At 39.2% G+C, this 19803-nt stretch overlaps 1 protein-coding gene across 1 annotated transcript in view; it reads left to right on the top strand.

Annotated features, from left to right (window-relative positions):
- Positions 1-16073, top strand: part of LOC144958947 (uncharacterized) — a 125326-nt gene extending 109253 nt beyond the window's left edge. The window contains exons 5-7 of the mRNA XM_078891244.1: positions 3431-3492; positions 3867-4040; positions 15971-16073. Of these exons, the coding sequence (XP_078747370.1) occupies positions 3431-3492; positions 3867-4040; positions 15971-16073 (339 nt within the window). The remainder of the gene's footprint in view (positions 1-3430; positions 3493-3866; positions 4041-15970) is intronic.
- The last annotated feature ends 3730 nt before the right edge of the window (positions 16074-19803 follow it).

Genomic DNA, 19803 nt, shown 5'->3' with positions numbered 1-19803 from the left:
AACGTGACGTAAATTGCTGCCCCTGCCTTCTATCTTATGGGTACCAATGTTAGAACTGCTTCCCTTGCACACGCCCCCTCCCCCCCCCCCCCCTCCCCCGTCTCGTTGACGCAAGCAGACACACGATATGGTTGATTCAAAATGGCGGATCTACTTGTAAACAATCCACAAATTAATTGCGGAAATGATTAAGATTACAAGTAAACAAATTCATGAATAATAAAATAATTATTTAATCAATAGCTGGATGATGAATTAGGAAATAAATAAATAAACAAATGAATAAGTAAATAAGGAATAAATGATAAATAAATAGATATATATCTCCTTCTCATTCAACATTATGCTTACTATTCATATTTGTCACCCATGGTCTCACAACGGTATTATGTCGGAACGAACCAGAACCTTAAAAGCCGAATTAAATGTTAAACTGGTCAAAAATATAAATTTCTGGCATTAGCACCCTAAAATATGGTATCCATTTTCCTCAATAAAACATACAAACTCAACACAAGTCTGATATTTCTGGCTATAAATTCAATTTTCAACATTTTAACCAACCCGACATAATACCGTTTGAGGCGAAGGGTCACATTTGTTAATATGTCGATTTGATATATCTTTACAGCGTGTTTTTTACTCACATTATCTCACCGTACTCAGGTGTGAAGTGAGTGCCTGTCCGTTAACAGCGTTGTCTCTGTCCGACAATAAAATTGTAATATCGCCTAATTGCTGTTGGTCAGGGCCCCCTTGTACAGCGCTTTGAGCACGTTTAGCGGATATTGCTCTATGTAGATAGTATGCGCTTGGCTAAGAAGCTCATAACATTGCCATCCGGAAGTATAACGGACCAACACACAAAACTGTGTGTAACCATGAATTAACGTTTATAGTCTGGTTAATACAGTTTAGTGAGAATTACTCATGAACGCGAATGGCAAAAAACAATAACAAAGACCTGAGTGACGTCAACTTCGAACTATCTATAAAAAGATCAATGCAACAAATCAACATAACCCAAGACTGATATTCTTGGCGATAAATTCAATCTGACGGCTTTTAACTCACACGACATGATACCGTTCCAGGACGATGGGTCACAAATGGAGTCTGACGTGATGAAAAAATGAGCTTTTATATAGCGCAATATCTACTAAACGTGTTCAAAGCGCTTTACAAGGGGTCCATGACCAACAGCAACACTTAACATGTAGGACGGGACATGACGCCTGTTAGGCGATATTACAATTTTTCGGACAAAGACAACGCTGTTAAAGGCCAGGTATTCATTTTACACCTGAGTACGGTGAGAGAATGTGAGTAAAGAGCCTTCTTCGAGGACTCAACTATGCGCCTAGCGGGGCTTGAACCCAGGACCTTCGGATCCGAAAGCGAATGTCATACCACAAGACCACATAGCCGCACAAAAAACCCCCAAAAAACAACTGATTTTCTATTTCTGTTTTAAATTAAAACGTTTACAATTTCAACTCTGTTCCAGCCATGGTCTCAGGTTCTCGCCAGCCAATGCAATCTGAGAGAAAAGTCGATTTTTGTGACCTTTTCACAGGGTTTTCAATTCTAGTCATCTTTGTGGTGTTTCGGTAGGTATAGCGCTTGGCATATGATTAGTAGGTCCTTGGTTCGAGTCCCGGTCCCCTTGTGGCGAAGCAATCAAAAGTCCATAGAGAAGGCGTTTTCTCTCGCCATGCTGACCGGCGGTCAGACATACTCTGTGGTGTAATGGAACATCAAATTGAGAAATTGTGACCCTTCGCCTCAAAACGGTATTAAGTCGGGTTGGTTAAGATGTTGAAAATTGAATTTATAGCCAGAAATATCAGACTTGTGTTGAGTTTGTATGTTTTATTGAGGAGAATGGATACCATATTTTAGGGTGCTAATGCCAAGAATTTATATTTTTGATCAGTTAAACATTTAATTCGGCTTTTATGCATCTGGTTCGTTCCGAAATAATACCGTTTTGAGACGATGGGTCACAATTATGGAACAGCATGGGTGCCGTTTTCCGGTTCATGCCGGAATTCCGGTTTCGCGATATCTCGAAGTCAAATACCTCCGGTTTCAGTGTTTTGAGTAAAATAACCTAATGAATAGCATGAAATAAGAGTAAAATTTAGGCCGCATTTTCAGTAGGAACATTTTCAGGTTTGGCAAAGTGTCGAGATTTTAGTTTCAGGTTTCAGCACTTCTTCCTGCTGGCACCCATGTGGAACAGGCAATCGTCCCTCAAAGCCATTTGACCCATGGAACCGGAGGTTATCCCCTGGACAGGACACTAGTCTATCACAAAGTACTTTCTGCCAAATCTAAAGACTCATCAACTACCCATAATTCATTGCTGGGTGGACAAGGGGTCAGGAAACAATCTCGACTGCACCCGGGATCGATCTTGGTTTGTCGTCCCTTTGGGTGTGAAGCGAGTGCTCTACCAACTGAGCTATCCCGACGGGACCAGGCACTGGTGTGAAGATGAAGACCTGAAAAAGTGTCTATGAAACAATGTCAGACAAAGTAAGAAAGTACAAAATCATCATCATCCATCGTAGCTTGTGCTCTTGAGCACGTTGCCGGTCAGCTGTCTCCACGAATCACGATCCATGTCCATCCATGTCCATCCATCCATCATCCATCGTGGCTTGTGCTCTTGAGCACGTTGCCGGTCAGCTGTCTCCACGAATCACGATCCATGTCCATCCATGTCCATCCATCCATCATCCATCGTGGCTTGTGCTCTTGAGCACGTTGCCGGTCAGCTGTCTCCACGAATCACGATCCTCTGCGGTGCGCATGAAATCTGTGTTGCTTTTTAAGTCACATTTGGCCATTCTTAGGTTATTTAGATAAGTCATTCCTTGTCTTCCTCTAGCTCTCTTCCCTTCGATCATCCCAGATGTTACCAACTTTTCTATTCCGTCTCTTCTCCACACATGTCCCAGAAACCTTAACTGCCTCTTTCTGATAATATCGATCAATATTCTTCCCTTTCTCACCTTCTTCAACACTTCCTCGTTCGTACACCTGTCTGTCCATGATAGCCTCAACATTATTCTATACACCCACATCTCAAATGCCTCTAACCTCCTCGTACATTCTTTGTCAAGCGTCCACGTTTCACAACCGTATAAAAGGGTACTTACTGAGTAAGTACAAAATACATGAGGAAAAACCATCTCCAAAATTCAGTCTACCTCGACTCGAGCCAAGCTGATTTTTGGGGGGATTTTTTTTCTTGTATTTTTCTTTTTTGCTTTGTCTGACACTTTTTCATATATTTATGGTGCAAAGGTAGCACGTCTGACCGGTAATCAGGAAGTCTTAGGTTCGATTCCGAATTCGGGGCAAGCTGATTTTTTCGGGGATTTTTTTTTCTTAAATTTCTCTTTCTTGCTTTGTCTGGCAGTTAATTGTAGCACGTCTGACACGTGTTCAGGATGTCTTAGGTTCGATTCCGAGTCGAGACAGGTACGTTTTAGTGCGGCTATGTAATCCTGTGGTATGACACTCGCTTCCGGATCGCATCCTGGCTCAAGTCCTTGGACAAGACTCTTTACTCACATTCTCTCACCATTCTCAGGTGTAAAATGGGTACCTGGTCGTCAACTGCCTTGTCTCTGTCGGAAAAAAGTAATATCGCCTAACAGACGTCATGTCTTCTCGTTCTATATGTTTCGTGTTGATGTTGGTCAGGGACTCTTTGTAAAACGCTTTGAGCACGTTTAGTGTATATTGCGCTAAAAGCTCAAAGTCTAAGGATGGTTTTTTAAATAGTATTTTTCTTCCTTATTTTGTCTGGCAATGTTTCAAACACACTTTTTCATATCCTGATCTCACACCAGTGCCTGCTCTCAGCTTTGTCACTTTGTACAAGGAGTACCTGATCACAACAGCGTCTTCTTCTGTCCAAAAAACGAATTAAATGTATTATCCCCTATCAGGCCTCATGTCTACTCCTACCTGGTAATTGTTACTCTTGGCTTGGGTTCTCTTGCAGGAAAAGGTCATGGAGGGTTGTGAGAGAAGAAATGGAGGGGGGAGGGGGAAGGGAGCGAGAACGAGTGAGAGAGAGAGAGAGAGAGAGAGAGAGAGAGAGAGAGAGAGAGAGAGAGAGAGTACTGTGCTACTGTGGAAAAACCAATATTTAAATATTTGACCAGAAAATTGGTCCTTCAAATATCGATTTATTTAAATCGATTGATATTTGAAGGACGAGTTTTCTGGTCAAATTTTAAGGATTTTTCCATAGTACGGGAGAATAGTGAATGTGAATGAGAGGATGATGCTGCCTGTGACGGTGAAGTCAATCAAGGGAAACAATCTCAAGAGTTTTAATCCTGTAAGTAATAGTTGAATTATTTCCCCTTGACTGCAGGTCATTTTTATTTTCAAGATCCCAGAACTGTGTGAATGCGAAGGAAATTTGTTTTTTGTTTGTTTTTGTTTTTTGTTTTTTTGTTTTGTTTTTTTTTTTGGGGGGGGGGTTCATTAGTTAATTTATTTATTATTTCATTTTTTCAGTTTATCTATCTATTTATCTATTTATTTAGTTACTTATTTGATCCTTCAAGTATTTATCCAAATATTTATTTATCTATTTTTTTATTCATAGTCATTTGATAATCGATTATGTATTTATTTATTTATTTTTATACCTATTTCGTCTTATTTATTTATTTATTTATTTGTTCAAGTAAATATCTTTTGTATTTCCCATTTATTTAACAATCTATTTATGTAATCTTCCGCCTCAATCATATCGGAATTCTTTCAACTCTGTGAATTCGTGAATAGAGAAGCAAAATGATAATTCTTAGCTTTAGTATGTAAGAAATTGTACTCCTCTGCCACCATAACCCTGCTGGTATAACTCATGTTTCATAGTCTTAATTCGGGTATATATATATATATATATATATATATATATATATATATATATATATATATATATATATATATAGATAGATAGATAGATAATTCTCACCTCATTTGGTTATTTCCTCCTACAACGTTGTTTCATCCATCCGTTGGTAATTTGATGGAATCTTCAGGGAGGTATTCTGCACACATACACACACACACACACACACACACACACACACACATATATATATATATATATATATATATATATATATATATATATATATATATATATATATATATATTATTTCCATCATTTAAATTCTTCTGACACAATATCTCATTGATCCTGAGAGACAAACAAAATAACAAACGTAAACAAACTAAAGTTTATGCTATCGTGTCACTATGTCTATGCGATCACGAGTTAATACCGCAATCCATCGACCGTCCATCAGTTTTACGAGCGTTGACTGTAACTGGTGATATCCACTGTTACGCATGGGTTATTTATTGGTCAGTAAGACAAAGAAGAGCCGTTGTCCACTCACATCGTACTGGTCATCTGACTCTCTGGTCAGTCATCCATGCATGTCGAGTGGACAGGGACGGACCAGTGGAGAAACCTCTCCTCTCCCATCATCATGGAATAGATACCCATTTATACTTGAGTTAAGTCATATATTATATGTCACCTATCGTCTCAAAACGGTCTTATGTGTGGTTGAATTGGACGTCATATGGACGTCACAAAATTAGAGAAGGTTATTGTTTCTCGTTTTGTTATTTTATTATTTTTTGTTTGTTTTTTTTTCTTTGTTTTTCAATTCTTTTTTTTTATGGGGGAGTGGGTGGGGTGTTTTGTTGTTTTTTGGTATGTTTGTTTTGTTTTGTTTTGTTATTGGTTTCCGTACTCCATTGTAAAATGAGTACTAGAATGGCAGCAAAAAGCTTTGTCTCGATCGACAACAACAACAAAAAATAATAATAAGAGCGCCTTACAGGCATCCTGTCTCGTCATTCATGTTCAAATAGTGCTCTTGGTTTGCGGCACCTTTTAGTGGCCATGTCGTGGCCATTGCCCTGTCTATTTAAAATATCACGGTGTGAAGTCTTGGCGACGAACAATACATTTAGGAGAGAAGTTTTGTGAATACAACATAATTGAATTTATTTAATAAGCAACGTGTAACAACATAATTGAGCTTTATAAAATAATTCAGTTTTATATATAGAGCAAAATCCACTAAATGTGCTCAAAGCCCTTTACAAGGGGTCTCTGATCAACAGCAACATTGAACATGTAGGACGGGACATGACGCCTGTTAGGCGATGTATTACAATTTTTCGGACACAGACAACGCTGTTAAACGGTCAGGTAATAGAGAAGTTAAAAATGATATTTTGATCAATTACATGGATTAATATCCACTGAAAATACTCAAATCGCTTTACAATGTTCCGAAGCCAACAGCAACACATGTAGGGCCAGATATGATGCCTGTTATGAGCTATTACATTTTTTATGGACAGATAGGCACTTGTTTTTCACATGGGTGCGGTGAGAGAATTAATTGTGAGTATAGAGCCTTTTCCAAAGACTCAAGAATGCGTGTCCCACAAGGGGACGCGAACCAGAGTCCTACAGCGTAGAAGACGAATGTAAAACAATAAGAAAACATCAACAAACCCATTCTATAATAGATGCTCCAGTCAACCCCGCCCACCCTCTTCCTCTTCCTCCGATGCTCTCCCCCCCCCCCCCCTTTCCATACATTCAATAGTACGTCCCTACAAATCTCTCTTCTCCCCCCCCCCCCCCCTCCTGATCCTTTCCATTCTCTTTTCTCCCTACAAATCCCCCCCCCCCCCCCCCCCCCCCCCCATCTTTTTGGCGAATATCAAGGAGGCCAGAGATTGTTTTATTGCTAATTAATAGTTCACGTCTTTTCTTTGTTGATAATGTTATTATTATTATCATTACCGTTATCACCCTCCTATTTCCCCGCCGGAAGTTACGTTATCTTATCTTGACAAACGCCCGCCCTTCCGCCCGTCCGCTTCCTGTTGTTAAATTAACACCAGAACCAATGGCCAATGATACGGTCAAGGGTGCGTCCATTGATGGTGGTAAAGCGTTTAAACAGACCTGCCTAATGCATGTACTGCGAAAATTTCGTAGAACTACTAGAAACTACTTTAAAACTATAGCTTTTATTTAGAGCAATATCCATTAAATGTGCTCAAATCGCTTTACAAAGGGTCCCTGACCAATAGCAACCTAACATGTAGAACGAGAACAAATTTTCGGTTCCTAATTGACAATTATTCTAGATCTTTAATTCAATGAACTTCTTGAAAGGAAAGTTGTGTTGCCAGACTTCGCAAAGTCCCAGGTTTGAGAGGTTTTTTTTGCCAAGATGAGGGTCATTTAAATCGATCGATATTGAAGGACGAGTTTTCTGGCCAAATTTCAAAATATGGGGGTTTTTTTCCAGAGTACGACAGTATTTCATTGTAGAAGTCTCTAGATTCTTCAACACACAACAACAATAATATCAATTCCTTATCCCGGCCCTTCAATCTCTATATTCTATCGTTACACGACCAATGTCCACTCCACGCCTTACTGTGTCCACCTCGTCTTGGTCAAGGGCTGTCCGTAATAATGTCCACTGTGGTCAAGTATAAAGTCAACACCTCACAGCCCTCGAATCAACACCCTATCTTCCTTGACAATGTGTGAATAAATATATAGACATAGGAACACATTCACACACTTGTACAAACAACACACATAATATACACACTTGTAAACATAAACACACACATTATATTATCTGAGAGAGTGCCAGAACCAATCTCAGACCTACCTACTATTATGAAAAATTCGTAAAATTACAACATTTTTGGCTTCAATTTCAGAACTATAGATAGTTCGAAGATGACGTCACTCCGGTCTTTGTTATTGTTTTTTGCCATTCGCGTTTATGAGTAATGCTCACTGAACTGTATTAACCTAACTATAAACGTTCATGGATACACACAGTTTTGTGTGTTGGTCCGTTATACTTCCGGATGGCAATGTTATGAGCTTCTTAGCCAAGCGCATACTATCTATATGTTACAGTGAATGACAAAATCAGTCGGAAGGTAAAAAGATTTGAACTGAGATATTGCCAAGTTTAGTTAGAAGGTCAATTTTTATCCAAAATGAGTTATCATAAATAATTAAATCAACCCTTTTTGTACATCTTGGGGAAAGATCAAAGCTTAATTTCACTTCTAAATATTTTTTACAGCTAGTCAAGTTGAAAAAATATGAAATTTGAGAAAAGTTGCTGGATACCTTTCCCATACATCTGACCATAACTCCATGAAAAATCACCCGATTTACTTCAAATCAAGATTAAAATGCTCCGGTGAGCATATGTGACCCACTGTCTCTAAACGGTATTATGTCGGGATGACTTAGGTGGAAAAAGTTGAATTTATTGACAAAAATATGAAACTTGGGGTTTGTTTGGAATTGTTATGTTAGAAAATGATGACAATCTTTCACAATCTAAAAGCTCAGAAATTGGTATTTACTATCCATTTAATCCTAAAGACACTATTCGGGGTTCAATTCATCCTGACAAAATACTGTTTTGAGACGAAGGGTCACATATTCTGTTAGAAAATAGATTTTTAAAATAAATTAATAAATGCAACTCCAGAGATTTCACCTTCCTACAAATTATGTCACCCACTGACAATGAGCATCTCGAATTCATTAAAACTTATTGAAAATGAAAGTTGATGACAGAATTCAAAATTTAAACGATTTTAAAGAGTTTTTTTTTGGTATAAAATCCTTGTCAGGTTAAATCGTTGATTTTTAAAGTGAACTAGAACCACTACAATATTTATCTCTGAAAAACTACGATTGTTTACACTTTCAAATTAAAAAAAAAACAAACAAACAAAACAAAACAAAAACAAACAAAAACCATCACACTATGCTTTGTCTAGCATTGTAGTCAAGGAAGGCCGATTTGAAATGTACAAGTAATTCTATCAGCTTCTATTTGTGACCCATCGTCTCAAATCGGTATTATTTGGGAACGAACCAGATGCTTAAAAGTCGAATTAAATGTTAAACTGGTCAAAAATATAAATTGTTGGCATTAGCACCCTAAAATATGGTATCCATTCTCCTCAATAGAACATACAAACTCAACACAAGTCTAATATTTCTGGCTATACATTCAATTTTCAACATCTTAACCAACCCGACATAATACCGTTTTGAGGCGAAGGGTCACATTTCCGCTTTATTTGTCACTTTCACATTTTGCTGCTTGAAGCTCGGAAATGTAATTTAATAAAAAAACATTTAAAAAAATAAGAAAATAAAAAACAAACAAAGAAACATTAGAAGATAAGATAAGCTTCAATGCATTCAATTCGAGAGAAAAAAAAAACAAGTGAAATAAACGTTTCGGGTTTCCCCTTTGCAAACGAAGTAGACAATAGATTATGAAATACTTATAATACGAATGTGGGATAAAAGAATGCGGTTGTTGAGGGGACTAAAGTGCCAGGTTCATCGTCTATTTTTTGTGGAAAATTTGTCTTTGTGAACTTAATTTTATCTTATATTCTACTTTTCTCAACTATTTTGGCGTTCCGTTTTGCTCTGCACTCTACTATCGTTTATATCAAATTTAAAATACTAGGGAAACTAAAATTGTCCCAGTTATTGGGAGCCTCAGTGTTGTAACGGAAGCACGTCCGGCCCGTAATCAGAAGGTCTGAGGTTCGATCCCCAGTCGAGGTAGACTGATATGATTTTTTGGTGTTGTTAACAACGCCACTATCACATTATCTCATTCGTCTGTAGTGTTTCATTCATCCTGTTTTGTTGATAAAGGGGAAACTCGAAACGTCTATATTGTCTGTTGTCGTATATTAAATTGAAGCTTACATTCAATTTCACATTGTTATTTATTTCTGCGAGCTCCGACCAGCAACATTTACATAGATGGTAGTGTTAGTGAACACGTGACTTTATAACAACGATAGACCGTCTGTACCATTACAAATTGCCTTTCTCTTTCATCTTACTTCAGGCTTTCCACTCTCAATTATGTGTGTGTGTTTTTGTCATCCCTTGTGTGACCGTCTCTCTCTCTCTCTCTCTCTCTCTCTCTCTCTCTCTCTCTCTCTCTCTCTCTCTCTCTCTCTCTCTCTCTCTCTATCTATCTATCTATCTATCTATCTATCTCTCTCTCTCTATCTATCTATCTATCTATCTATCTATCTATCTCTCTCTCTCTATCTATCTATCTATCTCTCTCTTTCTTTCTCTCTCTCTCTTTTTCTCTCTCTCTCTCTCTATCTATCTATCTATCTATCTCTCTCCATCTATCTCCCTCTCTCTTTCTCTCCCCATCTATCTATCTATCTATCTCGCACTATCTCTATCCATCTCTCTCTCTCTCTCTCTCTCTCTCTCTCTCTCCCTCTCTCTCTCTCTCTCTCTCTCTCTCTCTCTCTCTCTCTCTCTCTCTCTCTCCTCCTTTTCTCAACCAAAGTACATATCTAACATATCATTACATCAAAAATAGAAGACACAAGAACACAACAATTAAATGTTAAAACATTGTCACGTGGTCCAACGAGCTATTCTTAGGTAAAACAGGTGGTTGACCCTTTTAAGCAAGGCACTCAACAAACCGTTAATGAGGGCAACTCCCTAAACCCCCACTTGATGAGGACACGTCAAATACAATAGACAGCAGAAAGGCACGGCCTTCAACTTCTAATATCAAACCCACCTACTCGAATTGTTTTTCTTTGTGCTTTTATATAGCGCAATATCCACTAAACGTGCTCAACGCACTTTGCAAGGGGTCCCTGGCTAGCAGCAACACGTAACATGTAGAACGAGACCTTACGCCTGTTAGGCGATATTACGATTTTTTTTTCGGACAGAGACAACGCTGTTAACGGCCAGGTACTCTTTTTACACCTGAGTGCGATGAGAGAATGTGAGAAAAGAGCCTTTTCAAAGGACTCAACTATGCGTCGAGCTCGAACCCAGGACTTTCCGATCCGAAAGCTCGAATTAATCTAAACCAAGCTTCATTTTTTTTTTACCATGAATTAAATTCTCATCATCAATGTCACTCCAACATTATGCCGTTTTCAGATGGTGGGTCACAAATTTCGTCATCTAGATTCTAGATCATTCCAATGTACGTAACACCAGACCGACGAGCTGGGTCACATGTTACCCGTTGACACTACACCGAGGACAGACCACGAGAGAATGAGATGTTTGTCTTCGAATCGCATCTGGATTTAACATCGTTGTGTATAGCCTGTCGCTAGGCAACCACGTCCATGATGGCCCTTGAGTGATGACGTCATCGCATGTTTATCTCTACTCTGATGCTGTTTGAGTTCAAGGTCACGAGTGGTTGGTTTCCTACGAAAACGCCGTAACACTACGGGGGATTGACTCCAAATAAACGGTTAATAAATAATAATATACGATTCTTTTATCTCTTTGTATTAATATATTAAACGAGTTATTTGTATCGTGTCCAATAGGGAATGAGATTAGCGGAAGAGTAGCGTCCCTTGATTGGACGTCACCTTACAGAGAAAACGTCAAAATGGTTTTGCGCATGCGTCTCTCTCTTCTCGCTTTCGTTGAAGTGTGTCATGCCGCACAACCAACATGACGTTCTCTCTCTAATAATTTTTCCGCTGGTGACTTCCAATCAAGGGACGCTACTCCTCCGCTAATCTCATTCCCTATAACACAACGAGCTTGCCAGTATGTGTTATTGCAGGATTAAAAACTTTAACGATTTTAGTAAATACAAAGAAATGAAAGAATACGTTTATTCCACCCCTACAAGTAAGATTATTAGATATTTTGTAAACAAATGGAATGGTATTAGTACTTCTATTCATTAGAATTTGTATCTTTCTCCTTCTGCTTGAATGACAATTTGACCCAAAACTAAAAACGTTGGATTTGTATTCATGCGAACCAAAATATTATTTATAATTACCAATCAGCTGTCTTTTACACCTAATTTCGTTCACACCAATAAAATGTGCACAAATATTCGATATTCGTTGAATAACATTTTTATTTAACGCGTTCAAAGCATTATTCAACGATTACGTATTTATTAAGAAATGAAATGGTTTTCCAATGAGAGGCTGGAATGTTATACGATTCTTACACTCTTGTTTTTTTTTTTTTTTGGAATTCCGGACGTGTTCACAACCACTGCACGAGCTTGCGAGTACGCGTTGGGAACAAAGTTCGAATTCCAAAACGCAAGACCACATAGTTCAGATCGGAAGATCCTGAGTTCGAGTCCCGCTCTGAGCAGCGTATAGTTGAATACTTGGAAACGTCTCTTTGCTAACATTCTCTCACTGTACTCAGGTGTAAATGAGCACCTGGTCGCTAACAGCGTTGTCTATGTCAAAGATAAAAATTCAAATAGCGCTTACGTTATGTCTCGGTCTGCTTTTTAAGTGTTGCTGTTGGCTGGGGGCCCCTTGTAAAAGCAGTTTCTGCACGTTTAATATTTGAAAACAGGGTTTGTACACTGTTAAAATGAGAGTATTATTATACATTTTAACAGTGTACAAAACCCTGTTTTCAAATGTTGTTTGTGTTTGTGTTTTGTTGTTTTGTTTGGTTTTGTTTTGGGTTTTTTTGTTTCCTTTTGTTTTTATTTTATCTTTTATCATTGCCATCTTTCCGCCGTATTATTTCAAAAGAATATATTTACTGAATTTCATATGCTCTCTACGCACCTAAAGTTCTACCGGCCGGTATACCGTTGATGCATATGGGAGTCGGCCATTGACGGCATATTATTATGGGAACGGCTGACAGTGGTGTCAATGTAAACAGTGAATCTGTCTGAGACAGCTTTTGCGTCTTGTGTTCATTGCGAGATGTTTCAGCAATCTTTCTGAATATTGGACCTTGGTTTTTGAGTCCATCCAGAATTTTAAGAGTTGAAGTTTCTTCACGATCCAGTGTGGCCTTGTGGTCGAGCGGTATGACATACGCTTTCGGATCGGAAGGTCATGAGTTCGAGCTTCGCTCAGCGCACAGGTGTAAAATGAGTACCTGGCCGTTAACAGCGTTGTCTCTATCCGGAAAAAATTGTAATATCGCCTAACAGGCGTCATGTCTCGTTCTACATGTTACTCGTTTCTGTTGGTCAGGGACCCCTTGTAAAACGCTTTTAACAGTTTTAGTGGATATTGCGCTCTATCTTTATTTATTTATTTTTGGTCACGGTATACGCGACATTTATACATGACATAAATTTTATACCTGTAGGTGTGTAGCGGGTATCACACCGTTTACACGTGATTAGCAACGATCCTATGGTAAACAAGCAGTGATTGTCTTTAATCCCTGGGTAAGACACCGATACGTTGATTCGTGTGGGCGGGGTCATTGTCCGATGTCCTGATCGTAGTTTGTTGTTGATGGTGGAAATCAATGGGAGTGATCAATGGAAGGTGATTGGTATCGATCTGGTGTGATGGGAATGGTAGGGAAAGAGGGGTGAGGGGGGGGGGGATGAGTGTGTGTGTGTGTGTGTGTGTGTGTGTGTGTATTGTTTTTGTCTTGTTGTTGTTAGAGTTTGTTTTTTTTGCTGTAGTTGTAATTATTATTATTATGACATTGTTGTTATTGTTGATAATTGTATTGTCACTATTCCTGTTGTTGTTTATATTTTTTGTTGTAATTGTTCATGTCCTTGTTGCTTTTGTCTTGTTGTTGTTGCTTTTTGTTGTTTTTGATTTTTTTCCTATTGTTTTGTTGTCTGTTTAATACTGTTGTTATTGTTGTCTTTACTATTGTTTTTATTGTGTTTCTGGTAAGTATCATCATTATCGTTGTTGCTGTGACTATTAACCAGTAGATTTTTGACCAATCAAAACATAGAATTTGTGACACACCTTCACACGTGCTCGGACAAACATAGTTGGTTGTTTATAAACAATAATGTGAACGAATTCGACCTCCATGTGATCGTTGTTATTGTTTTTATATTGACAAATGGGTGACGAGTTATCACACGATTTTCTCGATCATATTATAAATTATAAACGTTTAAGTTTACACATAGTTTTCTGTGCTGATTCTACTGATCAAGAGGTAGAATAGTGGGTATTTTTCTTAACACATACCATCTATAGTAAAACCTGTGTAGTTTGCTGTGTCTACCAATCACTGCCATTGTTTACATTATGACGATTGTCCGAGAGGCGTGGTTATCTACCGGTTAATTGTAATGGTTGTTGACTATTTCCATGTTGTTGTTATTCTTACTGTAGTGAGTGTCGGCGGTTATAGCTTGTTCCGATGTTTATAATGGAGAATGTTCTAACGGGGGCGTGACTGAGACAAAACCTATAGTACTATAGAACGTTACAATAACAACAATTACTTTAAGGAGAGGGGGAAGAAATCAATGGAAGCCATACCCCCCCCCCCCCCCACCACCACCCAGCCCCCTCATTACCCTTACTTATCGATACCTGGCAAGCTGCCCCGGGTGATCCCACCCCACCTGACCACAGAGATCAATGGAATCGTTTCTTGGTTACCTGTTGGTGCTCTATCGATTTGACAGGGAAGGAAAGGGGGTGGGGTGATATAGGGGTTGGGTGAGGGGAGAAATGGGGACATTTCTGTTTGTTTGGAACATTGGAAAGAAAAAGAAGAAGAAGAGAAAGAAGAAGAAGAAGAAGAAGAAGAAGAAGAAGAAGAAGAAGAAGAAGAAGAAGAAGAAGAAGAAGAAGAAGAAGAAGAAGAAGAAGAAGAAGAAGAAGAAGAAGAAGAAGGGGAGGAGGAGCAGGAGGAGGAGGATGAGGAGGAGGAGGAGGAGGAGGAGGAGAAGAAGAAGAAGAAAGAGAAACGTATTGGTCAATGTATTATTACTCCCTATACAGGACAAAGTGGTAGTAGATAGTGAAGCCAAGGGAATGGAAGTGAATATCACCAAAACGGAATGCATGGTAATACAGAAAAACCCCGAAAACAACAACACCTGCAATATAATGATTCACGGCGAGCAACTGACCAACGTAGAAAGTTTTAAATACCTAGGTTCAATAGTGACAACAGATGGAAGATGTAACCGAGACATACGAGCAAGAATAACTCAAGCCAAACAGGCCTTCATGGACCTGGGAAACATTTTGAAAAACAAACAGATGTCGTTCGGGATTAGATTCCGAGTCTTGAAGTGCTACGTGTGGCCAATCTTGTTATACGGATGCGAAAGCTGGACTACAAATGCCGAAACACAAAAGAACATTGAAGCTTTTGAAATGTGGTGCTTGAGAAGGATGCAGAGAATATCGTATACTGCACACAAAACGAACGAAGAAGTGCTAAAACAAACATACCAACAAAGGAACCTAATGCCCTTAATAGCGGATCGACAACTATCCTTTTTCGGACACATAGTAAGGAAAGATAAGAATGAATACCTGGCAAGTTGTGGAAAAATACCTGGTAAACGCGCCCGGGGGAGACAAAGAAAAACACTCATAGACCAACTGAAGGGCTTCACCAACCTAACAATCCAAGAGCTGTTTGAAAAAGCAAGAGACAGGGAGGAATGGAGAGAGATAATTCATGCAGTATCCGAAGCCTGGACCAGGCATGGAACCTAGAAGAAGAAGAAGATACAGAACATAGTCCGAAGGTGTCCTCATTGTCTATACATTATTTATAGAAATGTTGGTTTTACTATCTCGTGTTCCCTGGCAAGGCGATCATCATGCGCCATTAAACATGCCTTGTATTTACCTCATAGCTAGTATATTGGATTTTGAGAACGTTGTCTCTATTACTGTAGATTATCACATTGCTTAGGATATTCCATAAGATGCTGGAAGTCTCAACTTTGAGGTTACATCTCAACAAATTTAATTATCTTTAGGTCCATAAGGAAAAATCTTTTCTTTCTCTTAAAACAGATAAGGCTGACAGTAAATGTCTTATAAGAAAACAATGATTTTCCACCATCAGAAACAATCCCATCAACAAGGACACAAACCAAATGTGGTTCGCCGTCAACCACGTGACAGTGGAGTGGTACTGTCATAGCAATGACCAATCTACCTTACTCTGAAAAAACACATATTTAAAATGTTGGCCAGAAAACTCGTCCTTCAAATGACGATCGATTTAAATGACCCTCATCTTGGAAAAAAAACTCTCAAACCTGGGACATGCGAAGTCCCGGGTTTGAGAGTTTGTTTGTTTGTTGTTGTTTTTTGTGTGTGTGTGTTTTGTTTTGTTTTTTTGCCAAGATGAGGGTCATTTAAATCGATCGATATTTGAAGGACGAGTTTTTTGGCCAAATTTTTAAATATGGGTTTTTTCTAGAATACGACAGCCAATTCACGCCATCAGGGACGATTCAAAGTGTCGTCGAGACACAGAATCAAAGATGGCGGAAACACTTCACACATCCTTGTTCCTCATCGGCACTTCAGAGACACTTGAATTCGTCGTACTGAAGAAACCGTCGTCGCCAAATTTCCGTCAACACTTTGTTGTTATTGTCGTGGTGACCATCAATCAACATCTCAAGATTGTCGTGGTGACCATCAATCAACATCTCATGATTGTCGTGGTGACCATCAATCAACATCTCAAGATTGTCGTGGTGACCATCAATCAACATCTCAAGATTGTCGTGGTGACCATCAATCAACATCTCATGATTGTCGTGGTGACCATCAATCAACATCTCAAGATTGTCGTGGTGACCATCAATCAACATCTCATGATTGTCGTGGTGACCAGCAATCAACATCTCATGATTGTCGTGGTGACCATCAATCAACATCTCAAGATTGTCGTGGTGACCATCAATCAACATCTCAAGATTGTCGTGGTGACCATCAATCAACATCTCAAGATTGTCGTGGTGACCATCAATCAACATCTCATGATTGTCGTGGTGACCATCAATCAACATCTCAAGATTGTCGTGGTGACCATCAATCAACATCTCATGATTGTCGTGGTGACCAGCAATCAACATCTCATGATTGTCGTGGTGACCATCAATCAACATCTCAAGATTGTCGTGGTGACCATCAATCAACATCTCAAGATTGTCGTGGTGACCATCAATCAACATCTCAAGATTGTCGTGGTGACCATCAATCAACATCTCAAGATTGTCGTGGTGACCATCAATCAACATCTCACGATTGTCGTGGTGGTGGCAATCAAAAGTCATTTTCTAATTGAGGCAAATTGGGAGTAAAATTATCAAATTCTGGTCTTGAAGGAGTTGAGATCTGCCCAGGGTTGATTGGGTTGTGATGATTAAGGTCTTTCAGCCAGCTGGGATTTCTGACCTCCCATAGTGGACAGGGAGGTACATACTGTGTCTTCTATCCCCTATATCTGTTTTCCAACTTGCTTTCTGTCCTTTGCTTGGAATGAGTTTTGTCCTGACCGTGGCTGGAGTCCTGGGCTGGGAGGGAAACAGTCGAATGTATAGTTGTAGTTTTGGGAGATGATATTTTTTTTCCTTGTAAATTTTGTCTCTGGTATGTATTGTTATTTTCTTTTATTTGAGTGTATTCCTCTTAGTGGATCTTGTGCTGGTGTCTGGGTGAGACATTTAGGTGACCTCAAAACTAAGTACAATGATAGTGTTTTCTTGGAATCTACATCTGTTTCTATTTGAACCAATTCCCCTTTGTCTTACTTTTTCTTGGGTACTTAAACTCTAATTCTAGAACTTTTTACTATATCATTTTCTTCCTTTTTACTATCGCTGATATGACCTAAATGTGTTGCAAGCGCCATTTAACACTAAAATACTTTTAAAAAGGACTTTCAAGAAAGAGGAAAAATGGATTTTAGGAGAAAAAGTTGGTTATGAAAACTCGGAACAAAATCAAAAGTACGTTCTGGAACTGTAAGATGGTTTTGATTCACGAAGTCAGAGACAAATGTAGTATTTTATTCATCAGTTTGATCTGGTATTTCGTGGGAGGGAAATTTGACGGTGTTTCTCTTTTACGAAACCCACCGAAACCCAGTCCAAGATTCACTCCCCAATGGTGTACACTTCTCTGAGTCCCAGGTTCACTCCCCACTGCTGCCTACTTCCCATAACGTTGTCGGGTTTCGGCATGTTTCAGCGGGTTTCGGCGGGTTCCGTAGAAAAGAAACACCCGGGGGTTCGAGCTCGGCCGGTCCGGGCGGTGAAGAGTTGAGTCCTTGGGTAAAGATGTTAATTGACATTCTCCCCCCCCCCCCTTACTCAGGTGCAAAATGAGTACCTGGTCAGTGTGCCAGCGAAGTCACTGCCGAAAAAATTCTGTAATATTGTTGTCTCATAAACGTGATATCTCGTCCTAGCTGTACGTTAAATATTGTTATTGGACTGGGACCTTTTGTAAAACGCTTTGAGCACGTTTTGTGAATAACGCTATAGAAATGCTCGTGTTTAAACAGACGTCGAAAAGCAAGTCAAAAGTTATAATAATGAGGAATACAAAAAAAAGATTGGTTTACAGTCGAAGAAATTGTATTGCCATTAGGATCAAATAAGTTGTAAATTTTAAACAAATGTTCATGCATTATTTGCAATTTATCATTCTATACTTGGCCGAAAAATAAACACATGACATTTTAAACTCTAATAACTTTTCAACGGAGATGATGGAAATAAAAAGTTGTTTTTGTGTTTGTATGTGTGGGTGTTTTTACTAGTCATTTGAAACTGTCTGTAATATGAAAGATGCGCTGAAGTGGAGAGAAAGAGCGAGTGGGTGAATGAGAGAGAGAGAGAGAGAGAGAGAAAGAAAGGGAGAGAGAAAGAAAGAGAGAGAGAGAGAGAAAGAAAGAGAAAGAGAGAGAGAGAGAGAGAGAGAGAGAGAGAAAGAAGGAGAGAAAGGGAAAAAGAAAGAGAGGGAGAGAGAGAGAAATAGAGAGGGGGGGAGGGGGGTGGAAGAGAGCAGGTGGGGAGATAGAATTTGGGGAAAGAATGGGAAACAAAGAGTTGTCTAAAAATGTAAAAAAGTCACGTACTGGTTTCGATATTTTAATGATATTATATCGATTTTAATCATAATAACCATCGATTCCAAATGTCACATGATAACGTCTTCTCCAATCCAATACTTTCTCAAAAAGTCACGTGTCAGTCCACAGTTTTGGGCGTTTGGCGACAGCTACTAATATGAAAGTGCCTCCCCCTTCTCCTCCTGCTCATCCTCCTCCTCCTCCTCCTCCTCCTCACTTCATTTCTTGTTATTATCAACATCAGCACCTGCTCCACTCACTTTTCAGAGCCACTAATAGCCCAAATAAATGTCCATGAGCCAGTGACTTCTTATTTAGTAGACAATGCCATGAGCTCATGGTGGCAATGGAGATTTTCTCAAAACAAGGGAAATAACTAGTCATGAAAAACGTATAGGGAATGAGATTAGCGGAAGAGTAGCGTCCCTTGATTGGACGTCACCCATAGTCTGTTACGTAACCGGCGGAGAAGTTATTAGAGAGAGAAAACGTCATGTTGGTTGTGCGCATGCGTCTCTTGTCCTCGCTTCCGGTGAAAGCGGCTTGAGACACTTCAAAACCAAATTGACGTTCTCTCTGTAAGGTGACGTCCAATCAAGGGACGCTACTCTTCCGCTAATCTCATTCCCTATAGAAGTTCCAGAGGGCAAGAATAAAACCATTTAGCGGTGATGGGGAATTGAACCCACGCCCTTAGCCTGGCCAGCCGCGAAATGACGCTCTAACATCGACGAACTTTACCACTCCAACGCCCCAAAATATTTGTCCATAATTGCATTTGGTTAACAGATCCTGCAAACCTATAA

This window comes from Berghia stephanieae, chromosome 13 (assembly GCF_034508935.2).
Source record: "Berghia stephanieae isolate SIO BIC M18660-M18661 chromosome 13, UCSD_Bste_1.3, whole genome shotgun sequence".
Taxonomy (NCBI): Eukaryota; Metazoa; Mollusca; class Gastropoda; order Nudibranchia; family Aeolidiidae; genus Berghia; species Berghia stephanieae.
This window is presented reverse-complemented; position numbering and strand designations above follow the sequence as displayed.